Here is a 14,051-nt window from a genome sequence, read left to right on the forward strand (position 1 = left end):
CAGCGACAACACCCATACCTTGTAATCTAATATACTTCTTTTTAAAATGTGTGTTTATAGTAATAAAACAATGACATATTGCAATTTAAGATGCCATTTAAGTGTGAAACATTTCTCGTGCTTCCGGTATCAAACCTCCTGTCAATTCTTCACACGGAGAAATGTTTGCTTTGAATGACCATAAGAAATGTGACGGTGACCAAATGAATATCTAGCCGACCTCCGTGGCGGAGTGGATAGCACTTAGTGGTTACGACGTCAGCGGTCCCGGGTTCGAATCCTGGTCTGGAAATGGGTGTTCTTTTGAACAGTAAAGTTCACATAAAAAAAAAACTTCATCACTTTCATCATATTATCACTCATTCTCACCGTAGCGATTAACCAAAAGTGGCAGAAAAGCGACGCTAATTAACAAAAATCAAATCAAATGAAATTAATGTTTAAGTAGGCGCAATCAATTGGTTGTTCGCCAGCGCAATTCCTACAGTAATTCTAGCCAAATTTCGCCGAAATTTTGTGTTTGATATTACCAATTACTTAAAATCACTGATTTAGTAACGACTAATGTTAATTTATATTCACGTTTGGCTAAGCAAATTATAACTGAAGACCACACGAACGATTATCATGAAGAAAGTTGAACAGTAAAGTTCACATAAAAAAAAAAACTTCTTCTGTTCCTCTTTATCATTACTTTACTTCGCTGTCTAGGTTAAGAGGAATGATGAACATAAATTATAAAATGAAGATATGTGTGATGGGCAAACACAATGATATCCACGCTCCATCCTGGATTTGTGCCTAATACATTATGCTAACCAATTAGCCACATACACTGTAAAAACCGTCAATTTCTGCTGCTACTCTACTACCGTAAAATGATCATGGTATTAACGGTTATTATGTAGTTAATTCAATTAATGTAATGTTAATGGCTCTGTTTTTAAAAATTTACACGTATTTATGGTGCACGCATCTTCAATTTATAATCATTATCTATCTTCAAGAATGATGAAACATTCTAATCAAATTTCTAAAACGGCTGCATCTCGTTTTTGTAAATGAACTGGCAAACTTTTAAATTTTAACGCTAGAATATTATAAATTTAAGTAACTTCTGACAGTGCAGGTTTTCGTAGAAAAGTAAGCATATTTTCCAGAAGTTGAGAAAGAACATTATTACTTAAAATTATGAAGATTTGTGGTAATCTTTTCAGATCGAAGCCAACACATCGTCCATCCCAGTGATGCGAAAAATCAGTAACTTCACAGCTAGTTTGCTGTTCTTTGGGCATGAGATTCAGCCCATCTTGGCCCTCGTGGGCAGCGCCTTTGAGCAGCTGAAGGGTCAGAGCGAGATCCTGGCGAACAAGCTGCAGCTACTCACGACAAGGACCTTCGTCAATTACTCCACCCTCATAAGCACCAACCTGATGTCCGATCCACGGCCCCTCATGGAACTAACTGAGGTAATGTACAACTAGCATCATATTCGACCCCTTCTAAGTGAACTTCCATATTTACACAGAAGCGTATCAATTTGTATAATGTTTTTCTCTGTTATTACAGTAGTGGCATTAATTCTGTACACTTTTAGTAAAATGTTATTTTTTAAAAAATCTTGAAATATTAAACAAGTTTAAATGACATCATTCAGTAACTTCAATAATTGCATCTGAGTGCAGCATTGTAGTCTGATTATTATTGTTATTGTTATTTTCAACCAACAGAACGCTTGTGTGCGATTGTTGTATAGGAGGTGAACTGTGAGCATCATTGCTGTACATCGTTCAGTAACTTCAAGAATTGCATCTTACTGCAGTATTGTTGTCTGATTATTGGTATTTTCTGTACGGTACTGTGGGCCAAGTGTGAGCTTCATTGTTTACAGTAGTTGGCAGCTGACTTTTGTGAAGTGAACATCTTTATGTGTTGTACGTACAGTCTCTGCCCAGAAAGAAAATGCTAGGTTGATGGTGGCGTTGAAAGCAAAACTTCTAATATGAAAAATATTAAGGTCCAATGTGTGACTGAACATACCATTCCCACTTCAAGTTTTTTGAAACTAACATATTCTCTTTTCTGGGAGTTACGTTTCAATAATTTATTCCATAAGAATCTCCGTGGGTGTCAAAAGGTAAAAAAAAACGTATCGGTCTGTGAAAGAAAATAAGCGAGAAGAAATTCGCGTCGCCAGTACTGAAACAATTCGAAAACTTACATGATAAGTAAATAAATACTTACCATTAGAAGGTGTAGGTGAGTGGTTAGTGTTACGGCTTCACGATCTGAAGGATGCGTCTTGGAGCCATGTTACAGAATTGTTTGTTTTTTCTTTTAGTTGCAATGAGGCACCAACATGTGTGTATTCGAAACCGCATTTATACAGTGATTTTTTTGATATCTGTGTCCACAGAATCTCGAATACATGGGATAATGGGATGTGGGAAGTTCATACCACATGCATTTTTAATCCATGATTTCACCTTCTAATTTAGAAAAGCACCTTAGATTTTTCCTTCTTAAATAAGTAGATAATAAATAACCCCGACAGACCTCGAAGGGCCTTGGCCTATCTCCCTACCGCCAGTATCCCTCCCACAATCCTACATAGAGATGTGAAGAACTTCAACCGCTATTGGGGTGACATGGGGTCAGAACGTCGAACCCCACGCCGTTGTAGAAGATTTCCGAGACCGGGTTACGCTATTCACTCGCAGCTCCCCAATTTCCTCACGATGGTGGGTTGTCACCGCCCGTATTCACAGGCCGAGAACCCAGCTATTGAACCCAGGCGTAATCGAACCCATGCCATGCCGTCTCTCAGTCGGATTCTTATATACAGCTACAGATTTTACAACACAATTATAATGTATGTTTAGATCTGGACTAATTCTGTCGACTCATATAAACTAATATGTTCTTAGCTACTTTTCGTTTTAAGAATTGAAATTCTATTCATAACTCAACCAATACAGGGTGTTTCTAAAGGTCGTTTACAACGCTTGGGAGGTGATTCCTCACACGAAAACAAGCAAAAAGTCTAAGTTCCATTTTTACGACTGAGGCTTCGTTTCCGAGATAGGAGCCTCGCAAAAGGTGACAAAGTGAACGTCACACCTAACTGGGACGAATACTATCACAGATAGAGGGGCGGTTCCAAGGGAATCATAAAGGAATCGTATGTGCTCAGTCCGGAAGTCACTATGAAAAGTTCACTGCACGCATGCGCAATGGAGTCCTCAAAGGTATTGGGGATTTCCAGCAACAACAATGCATGGAAAAGGTATGTAACGCAGCAAGAAGGACCGTGACAATGAGAAATGCGTTCAAGACAACACATCCCGACCTCAAACATCAAAACATGACCACCGAACACAAAATCCGAAAAGTTGAGCACGGTTGCATACCCCAGTTACACGCGAGGAATGAACGAATCATGTCATGTGGCATACGAGAGACAGGAGGAGGGAAAGAAAAACACAATATCAGATGATTGCGACAACGTGTATTTTTACACGCGACAACTACGTAATATCCCCCCCCCCCACACACACACAACAAACAACAAATGCTACAATATCTTACGCACAGACAGTCCGTGTCACTGTACACCAACTGAAGATGTCACTTTCACCACACAAAGGGGGTGGGGAGCAATACCAAAAGTGTTCGCACGCGATCATTGTGACGTAAAAGAGACCAGTTTTGGAAGCGCTGCACAGGCAAGTCTGGCTCTCGTAGTCTACGTTTGACCTTCATGACTGCTGTTCCCGCGAGAGGAGCTCGAAGGGTTGGTTCTCTCCGACAGTCGTCCCAATCGTGTTGCAGGTGCTGGGATATGATCAGCAGTTCGCTCTAGGTTGTCATACGCATTGAAGAGTACTAGTATGTTGCATTGAAAGAAGTTGACGTGGTGGAGTGGGCAAGTCAAGTATCGCAACAATTGGTCTGTGGTGTTCGTACGGTGATACGGCCAATTTGTGCAGTGTGCCAGTGTTAAACAAAAACAATACTTTGCAGTTCCAGCTCCCTATTACACAGATGGCTGCGTATACGACCCAGCAGCTAGCAGACATGCATCTCATGTATGGGGAGGCACGTGGTAATAGCCGTGAGGCAAGGCGTCTTTATGGAGAACGCTTTCCACATAGACGTTTACCGTCTCACACCTTCTTTCAGGTAGTGGACAGTCGACTGCGTGAAACAGGGTCAGTGTTACCACCGCGACAAGAAGTTGGAAGACCCCGAAGTGTACGCACACATCAGTTTGCAGAAGATGTGTTAACAGCGGTCGCAGAACATCCTGGCACCAGTACGCGAGTGCTCGCTCGGGCACGAAACACGTCTCATGTGAATGTTTGGCGAGTGTTGTCAGATGAAGGAATGCACCCTTTTAAACTGCAGAAAGTACAAGAACTGTTACCTCGTGACTTTCGCCCTCGTATGGAGTTTTGCCAATGGTTGTTGCATCAGCTGGACACAAACCCTCACTTCGGGGCAAACGTATTGTGGACAGATGAAGCCATTTTCACCAGGATGGATGTCTTCAATAGTAGAAACAGTCATGTATGGGACTTTGACAACCCACATGCACTTTTTGTGGCCCATCACCAGCACAGGTTTTCAGTGAATGTGTGGTGCGGGATAGTACATGATCATTTAATTGGACCATACATTCTCCCTGTTCGCCTGAATGGTCGCACGTATCATGCATTTCTTAGTGAGGTTCTGCCTGAACTGTTGGAGACCGTACCTTTGGCACTGCGGCAAGAAATGTGGTACCAACACGATGGTGCACCAGCTCATTTCGATCGTAATGTACGACATTTCCTGCATGACGTGTTTCGCAATAGGTTCATTGGTAGGGATAAGCCTGTGCCTTGGCCACCGAGGTCGCCAGATCTCAACCCTCCCGATTTTTCTTCTGGGGAGAAATGAAAACCCTCGTATACGACACACCTGTCACATCAGCTGAGGACCTCGTTGCTCGCATCAACGTCGCCGCCGCGACGGTAGCAGATACACCTGGCTTGTTTGCTCGTACTCGACAATCCTTGATTCGTCGCTATCATCTCTGCGTAGAAGTAAACGGCAGACATTTTGAAAACCGTCTGTGATTATTGCCCTCGGCAAATACCAGTGAGAACACTTTTGGTATTGCTCCCCACCCCCTTTGTGTGGTGAAAGTGACATCTTCAGTTGGTGTACAGTGACACGGACTGTCTGTGCGTAAGATATTGTAGCATTTGTTGTTTGTTGTGTGTGTGTGGGGGGGGGGATATTACGCAGTTGTCGCGTGTAAAAATACACGTTGTCGCAATCATCTGATATTGTGTTTTTCTTTCCCTCCTCCTGTCTCTCGTATGCCACATGACATGATTCGTTCATTCCTCGCGTGTAACTGGGGTATGCAACCGTGCTCAACTTTTCGGATTTTGTGTTCGGTGGTCATGTTTTGATGTTTGAGGTCGGGATGTGTTGTCTTGAACGCATTTCTCATTGTCACGGTCCTTCTTGCTGCGTTACATACCTTTTCCATGCATTGTTGTTGCTGGAAATCCCCAATTCCTTTGAGGACTCCATTGCGCATGCGTGCAGTGAACTTTTCATAGTGACTTCCGGACTGAGCACATACGATTCCTTTATGATTCCCTTGGAACCGCCTCTCTATCTGTGATAGTATTCGTCCCAGTTAGGTGTGACGTTCACTTTGTCACCTTTTGCGAGGCTCCTATCTCGGAAACGAAGCCTCAGTCGTAAAAATGGAACTTAGACTTTTTGCTTGTTTTCGTGTGAGGAATCACCTCCCAAGCGTTGTAAACGACCTTTAGAAACACCCTGTATATATATATATATTTAAAAAACCTGGAATTTTCGACGTGGCTGCTAAGAATTTCCACATTAACGTTCCACTGCTTCTTTATCTTGCGTGATTTGCAAAGCAAGAACTGCATATATCGTTCACATGCATTTCCACATTTTGTAAGAAGTTTAATATCGAGTAGTTACTCTCAAACCCATTACATCTTTATTAAAAAATAACAGTCGTGCCGATATGTGTAATTAATTCCATCCTACCTATATACTAGTTGGCACTGCACTGTAAAAAAAAATCTATCTGCCTTTGACGAGAGGCGAACCCAGGACCATTGGTAAGTTATCATACCAACTTGACCACAACGTCACATTCACGAAACATTTAATTTGCCCACTTAGGCTTCTGTAAAAAAAAACTATTATACGACTTTATATGTTATTCGACAATAAATGCAAGTTTAGGTATTTAAGGGAAGTGTAGGGCAGTAGGGATCATGCACAGAAAAGCCTGTTTTGCCCGGAGTACAATTCACACACAGGAAGTTAGTTCCTTGATCGCTCTGCAATAGGACGTTACGAAAAGGATCGAGGAAGTGTGATCTCTGCCTCAATGTGTAGCATCCACGAAACGATACATGACTATATGACGTCACACATTGGTTCAATCACGTGGATCCACAATCGAAACCTCCTTGCAATGGAGAGACGAGTAATTTTGTAAGCAAGGGATGTGGTTGTCGGGCGGGGGAGAGGGCGAGGTAATGATAGTCTTTAAATTTTTAAGAAACGTTTGTATGTGGATAGGGAATGCTGAGTGTAGTGATAGAAAGTCGATATTTTCTTCGCTCACTGCATGCACACAACGCCTGAAACTACACAATCTTTCAAAGTATGAATCAATATAAATAATTTATTATTTTAATAGGAACTGAAGGAATATAAATGGCACACTGAAAGAAACTTCACTTTTTGAAATGACAGCTTCACACTGGGTTACTAACAAATCCAGCATTAACACTTGCGTCTGTGTTTGGATTTAGAGGCAAGATTTAATAGCACAGTAAACCAATGATGCAATTACCATACAATATAGTTCCATCAATTCCATGCAAACACCAGTCTTAAATTATACACTGTTTATTGTTTTTGTTATTACATTTATTTTATTCGTCTCATTTTATGGTTTCAAATTTATTAAAGTAGTTTCGTATTGGGCAGTTTCAAAACAATTTGCAATTTGAATTAAAAATTAAAAACATTTGTCATCAAATACGCAATAAATATTTCACAGACTTACATTAATTCGCATTCTATCGTTTTGTTAAAAAAAGTGATGTACGGGGAGAATCGAACCGGGGACCTTTCGTGTGGTGGGCAGGGATCGTAATGACTACACCACACCGTTCTTCTTGATTTATTGCTTATATGCTCGTACTCATGTCTTCAAACCATATTGCACTATTTTATCTGATATTCATAGAAAATATTTCAAACAGAATATTACAATTAAACTGGTGTTTTTCGAAACTACGAAACATTATGTTTTCTTGTTAACTCTAAATATTAAATAGGATGGAATTTAGGATTCAGTCACAGACAGGATAGCCCATGTCGTGTATGATTCAACAGTCTTACAGCGCAGAAGGAATAACTTGGCAGTGACGTCATCTCCCACCTTCACCTCTCATTCCAGAAGCGAAGGCTCATTCGCTAGAGCGTACGACAAGGTGACGTGCAAACCAATCGAAATCATTCCGAGAGGGGTGATGCAGGCGTGCAAACCCCCACACTGCTACATTAATCTAACAAACCGCAGCTACGAGCTAGGGATTGCAGGCTATTTTGTTTCTTTGTTAGGGAGTTTTTTTTGCTGGTTTTGTCATTGTTGTACAATGAGCAGTGGCGTAAAGAAAAGTAAGCCCTTGCACAGCGATGCAAGAGAAATAGTTTTCAATGTGTATAAGTACTTTGATTGCGATGAAAACAAAACCACAGCTGTTCACAGAACGCCCGTGGCGACAGTTGTCAGTGAAAGATCTGTGTGGAGAATTTTGAAGGAGAAAGACAAAAGTGTTGCGAGTGCGAGCGGGAAACCTTTTTCAACGCCGGGGCAAAAACCGACCAAACGCCCAGCAACGTGTCACAAATCTGGATTCTTTTGATGAAGCAGTCGTGCGCGAATAATCCATGATTTATACACTAAAGGCATTGTTGTCACCGTACATAAACGGATGAAGGAACTGCAAGAAAATATTAATTTTAAGGGTTCGCGTTGGTCGTTGCGTATGATCATAAGAAAATTAGGATTCAGATTTAAAAAGCATAGCGTAAGCAGCAGGAAGCTACTCCTTGAACGAAACAGCATCGTTGCGTTGCGGGCGGCGATCATTTTTGCGTGAAGTTAAAGAACTGTGCAAAGAGCAAACCGCCGGTCCTTCATTTACATGGATGAAAGTTTCGTGAACACACACCACACTGTCCCCAAAGTTTGGCTGCATTTCAAAGATTCGGGGTGGGGGGGGGGGGTGGGGGGGTAAAAGTGCCAACAGGAAAGGGCCCCAGGTTTATTATTGTGCATGCCGGTGGTGAAAGTGGATTTGTGGAGGGGACGAAGTTAGTTTTCCTTTCAAAAACAACTTCTGGGGACTATCATGAGGAGATGAACACTAACAATTTTATGTTGTGGTTCGAAGAACAGCTTCTTCCCGATCTGCCCCCAAACTCTGTTATTGTGTGTGACAATGTGCTTCGTACCACAACAAGTTAGTGGAAAAAATCCCAACATCAAACAGCAGGAAGGATGAAATGAAGTCGTGGCTGTCATCTCACAATATTCCGCATGCAGAAGGTTTGCTGAAAGCCGAATTATATGAAATAATTAAAATAAACAAACATAAAATAAACATCTAGCAGTGCTAACATTAAATTGAAGATTGGTAGTTTGCACCGCGATCCTTCCTGCTCGTACTCTTACTCGTGCCATGGTTCGTTTCATAGTAGTTGGCAATGCTGACTTACCAGGGAGTGACGTCACTGCCAGGTTATTCCTTCCCGACTTGTAGTTACAGAAGCCTGCGAGCCGAGCATGCGCAATTCAACGATTGGCAAGCATCGTACTCTCTGCCTGAAACCACAATTAACACAGTCAACGCAAATGTTCTCTCAGCAGTATGACGTCATCCTCGGTTGCTTTGCAGGGGAGTGCCCAGGAATTTGTAAACGAGATGTAGGGTTTTCATGACTTTTCTTTAAAAAAAATAATCAACCTCTACTTTACCTCACAGCTGGGCCACGAAAATTTTTCTGTTCACCTTATTGCCTCATGTAGGAAGTAATTGAGTATTGGAGAAGTTATGTGGAAAAACACATCCCAAGTGATATCGACAAGTAATTAGAGTTTGTCAGCAATCTTGCAAACTTTGTTAACATACCTGCTGCTGTTTCTCACTAGTTTATTTGTATAACCTGGAATAGACTTGAGGTCTGCAACTCGGAACTAGACTTCTGTGCTAACTTATTCTCTCCAGTCTGATCTAGTGTGACAAATCTCATGTATTGTAAATGCAAAGTGGCATTGTTACATGTTGCAAATAATTCTCATACAGACGTTAGTTCCAGATTTGGCCACATCCACCGAGCATTTACTTTCTGGACAGATAGTACGTACGTTACGTAGAGTTAGTTGAAAAATGATACTGAAATTGCAAATAATGGCTCCTAACACAATAATAACACTCATTTTTAATGATTTTTAAATGTTAATTTTGAAAATGATTTTTCAGAATATATTTTTGAATTTCTCATCATTTAAAAACATTTACATACAAATTATCTATGCGTTATATTCGACGAAATGTCATGTACAGCGGAAGATGACACTTCGGGTCGTCCTGCTGAAAGATGCACCGCTGAACGTCAACCTCAAACAAATCACGAATAGTGGGTAGCAGTTTTACCTCTAAGACCTGTTATTGGTATATTTTGGCATTAAAGTTGCCCTCTTACACTGCTAGGTACCCGACACCATTCCTTGCCATGCTTCCCCACACCATGACTTTGACTGGATGCTTCATAGTGGAGGTGATGCACTCAGGTAGCATGTCTACACCTTTTCGGTGACGCACAAACCTGGTGCCATCACTTCCAAAGATGCTGATCTTTTTATAGCACCAAATGAATTTACTCCAATTTTCTTGTGTCCACTCCCTGTGCGTTAACGCCCACTCCACACGCTTATTTCTCTGCTTATGGTTGAGATAAGGCTTCTTTCTTGCGACCCTCGCTCGTAAACCACTTTCAGAAATTTTTTGTCTGGCTGTTCGGTCAGAAACTTCTTCCCCGGAAGTTCACAGATGGCATTAACATCTTTTGTCGTACGCCGGCGATCTTGTAGAGAAAGGCGGCAGATTCTGCGACAGTTTTGAGAAGTTAGTTTCGGTTTCCTGACACTTCTTGGAGCAGTTTTTGTGCTCCCAGTTACTTCATACAGCTTGCAAACTTGTCTAAAGCCTGACTTTGTAGCGCCGTCACCTCACAAAAGTCAGCTGCCAACTACTGTAAACAATGAAGCTCACACTTGGCCCACAGTACAGTACAGAAAATACCAATCATCAGACAACAATACTGCAGTAAGATGCAATTCTTGAAGTAACTGAGCGATGTACAGCAATGATGCTCACAGTTCACCTCCTATACAACAATCGCACACAAGCGTTCTGTTGGTTGAAAATAACAATAACAATAATAATCAGATTACAATGCTGCACTCAGATGCAATTATTGAAGTTACTGAAGGATGTCATTTAAACTTGTTTAATATTTCTATACACAATATAGTTTTAACATTCAAGATTTTTAAAAAAATAACATTTTACTAAAAGTGTCCAGAATTAATGCCACTACTGTTTTTTCCGAAATTGATACTTTTTTTTCCTGTTATTTCCCTCCATAATTCGCTGTTTTATTTGAGCACAGTTTTATGCTAAATGTACCAAAAATTATCTACACCTTCATTGTGCTTTTAACCCTAGCTTACCCGTGCTGTACGAGATACTTACTTATCTGAGGAGGGAGCCTCATAGGCCCATATTTTTTAACATTATAAATCAAGAAGCCATTTTATTATTGAATCATTGCTTCCTTTGTTTATTAAATATGTGAAGTAATTTATTAATTATAATAATTACAAAAATTATCATCATTAATAAGAAATAATAACCAATTATTGCATGAGTGTCACACACATATTTTACCATTCACTAAATCTCACAAAACAATAATTTTCAGTAATGCTTTTTTGTTAATAGTGGTGCAGTTGTTTATTAATTATAATAATTGCAAAAATTGCCATCATTACCAACCAATTGTACACTCTCACTGGCAATAATGTCTACAGTGACACGCATTCAAAGATGTCGCCTGATAGGCGCACCTAGTATATTTTACCTCCTATTTTCATTACATTTGCGTTTTTATAAACAATAGGAATACAGCATTATTGGGAACACTCTAGAGAACAATGAAATAATTTTCAATTTATTATAAAAATTTCCATAACTGAAAAATCGGAGAAAGTAGTGGTGGTGGGCCTGACAGCTCCCCCTCTCCCCACGAGTAAGCTAGGGTTAAACTAGTAAACTATATTACAGTCAATATAGATTGTGTTTACAGCAGATCTACAATAGAATGCATTACATACATCTTGCATAAAAATTGTTAAATTGGTTGTAGTAGATCTACCTGGAAAATACCCATGTTGGCAATCGCTTATGTAGTTTTTGATATGTTTGAATATTCTTGTATATAAAATTTGTTCTAACACTTTAGCAGGTGCCCATATGACAGCAATTGGTCTATAATTTTCAATTCTTGTACTTTCACCTGATTTTAAGATTGAGCAGACTTTAGTTAATTTCCAAATCTTGGGGAAACATTGTGTCTTCATTATTAAATTATAAATAAAACATAATGGTTTCTGAAGCATTTCGGCGCAAGCCTTAATTACATATGGAGGAATTCCATCTGCTCCACTGGATTTTTTCGGTTTTAATTTTTTTACTGCATGCCAATATTCCTTGTCAGTGATCCCATCGTTAGTGAGTGAACTAGATACCTTTAATTCAACTTCATCGGTAATTTCTTATGTGCTAGGATATTCAGCATAAACAGATTGAAAGTATGAAGCTAAACTGTCAGCTATACTTTGACTTGTTTGTAAAGTTCTGCTGTCATGTATCATAGTTTGATTTGAATACGCGTTTCTACCTTTCTTATTATGTACATAGTTCCAAAAATATTTTATATTATTGTTAACGCTTTCCTATGTTTCTTTAATGTACATACGACATGCTTTATTTATAATTGCCTTTGCCTTTTTGCGAGTTTCTCTATATTTTGTTTTACTATCATCAGCTTATTTCATGCGTTTTCTATGATATTCTTTAAGTTTTAAAGTTTTAATAATTTCTCCAGTAAACCACTGAGGGTATTTGTATTTTCTGTGCATCTTCTTCTTTCGTAGAGGAAAAATAGAGAGGCATAGAGAAAAATATTCGAATGTAGTCGTTAGCACAGCTTGACTTTTGGCTTTGTCATTGCATAGGAATCCGTTCAGAAGTGAGTATGAAGAAAATATGAAAGGAGGTATTCATGTTATGCTGGTGGCAAAACTCAGGTTTAGGGAAACAGCTCTACATTCATTTGTTATTCAATGTGGAAGAAATAAGAAGAGGAAGAAATAAGTGAGGAAGAGGAGGAAGAGATAATACCAACTTTAAAGGAAGTAAAAGATGCAATAAAGTCTCTAAAGAATAATAAAGCGCCAGGAGAAGATGGCATAGAATCGGAGCTGTTGAAATATGGTGGATAGGGAATGAAGAAGGCCATATATGAAGTGATAGAAGAAGTTTGGATAAAAGAAGAAATGCCCAGAGACTGGACAGTAGGAATAATATGCCCGATACATAAGAAAGGGGATAAAGCTAATTGTGAAAACTACCGCGGAATAACACTACTGGATGGAACTTATAAAGTATTTGGTAAAATTTTAGCAACACGATTGGAAGATTGGATGGAAAGAATCATGGGAGGTTACCAAGCAGGATTCAGAAAAAAACGCTCCACGATGGACCAGATATTTTTACTGCGCCAAGTGCTGGAGAAGTTCTATGAGTATAACAAAGAACTTCACCAACTATATGTCGATTTAAAACAAGCATACGACAGCTTGGAAAGAAATAAAATCTACAGTATAATGAAAGAGTTTGGAATCCCAAGGAAATTCATAAGACTGACAAAAATGACAATGAAAACAACGGAATGTAAAGTCAGAGTTGAACAGGAAATGACAAACATGTTTAAAGTAGAGAAAGGACTGAGACAGGGAGATTTACTTTCTACAATACTATTTAATTTAGCATTGGAGAAAGTAATCCGACAACTACCAATCAACCCTGGAGGAACAATATTAAATAGACTAACACAAATAGTAGCATATGCAGATGATGTAGCTTTAATAGCAAGGAATAAGCAAGTTATGGAAGAGAGTTATCAAGTATTAGAAGAGAAAGCTCAAGAACTATGACTGGAAGTGAACACAAATAAAACCAAATATATGAAGATGGGAAATCCAGAAAGAGGCAGAAGAGAACCTTACATAAGAATAAATGGAAAAGAATATGAAAGGGTGGAAGCCTTTAAATATATGGGCTCAATAATAACAGCAGATAACAAGACAGCTACAGAAATACAGGAAAGGATAACAAGTGGAAATCGATGCTATTTTTCTTTGCAAAATGTGTTTAAATCTAAGAATGTTAGTAGGAACACAAAAATTAAAATATATACAACAATATTAAGACCCATAGTAATGTATGGTTCAGAAAGTTGGGTGATGTCGGTAAGAGAGGAATATTGGTTGTTAAGGTGGGAAAGGAAAATACTGAGAAGGATATTTGGAGCGGTAAGAGATAAAGAGGGATGGAGAATGAGAACAAATATGGAAGTACAGGAATTGTTTAACCAGCCAGATATTGTAGTGAAGATCAAACAGGGTAGAATACGATGGGCTGGGCATGTTCAGAGGATGGAAGAATCACGGGTTGTCAAGAAAATATTCAATGGAAAACCGGAAGGGAGAAGGAGAAGAGGTAGGCCCAGGAAAAGATGGATAGAGGACGTGGAAGAGGACCTAAGAAGATTAGGAGTCAAAGGATGGAGAAGAAAAGCAGAGG

General features: G+C 39.5%; 1 protein-coding gene across 1 annotated transcript in view; it reads left to right on the top strand.

Moving 5' to 3' along the window:
- Positions 1–14,051, top strand: part of LOC145984877 (adhesion G protein-coupled receptor L2-like) — a 101,203-nt gene that overhangs the window by 32,817 nt on the left and 54,335 nt on the right. The window contains exon 6 of the mRNA XM_083118252.1: positions 1,218–1,469. Coding sequence (XP_082974378.1) covers positions 1,218–1,469 — 252 coding nt within the window. The remainder of the gene's footprint in view (positions 1–1,217; positions 1,470–14,051) is intronic.

Source organism: Lepisma saccharinum, chromosome 3 (assembly GCF_977018435.1).
Source record: "Lepisma saccharinum chromosome 3, izLepSacc3.1, whole genome shotgun sequence".
Lineage (NCBI taxonomy): Eukaryota > Metazoa > Arthropoda > Insecta > Zygentoma > Lepismatidae > Lepisma > Lepisma saccharinum.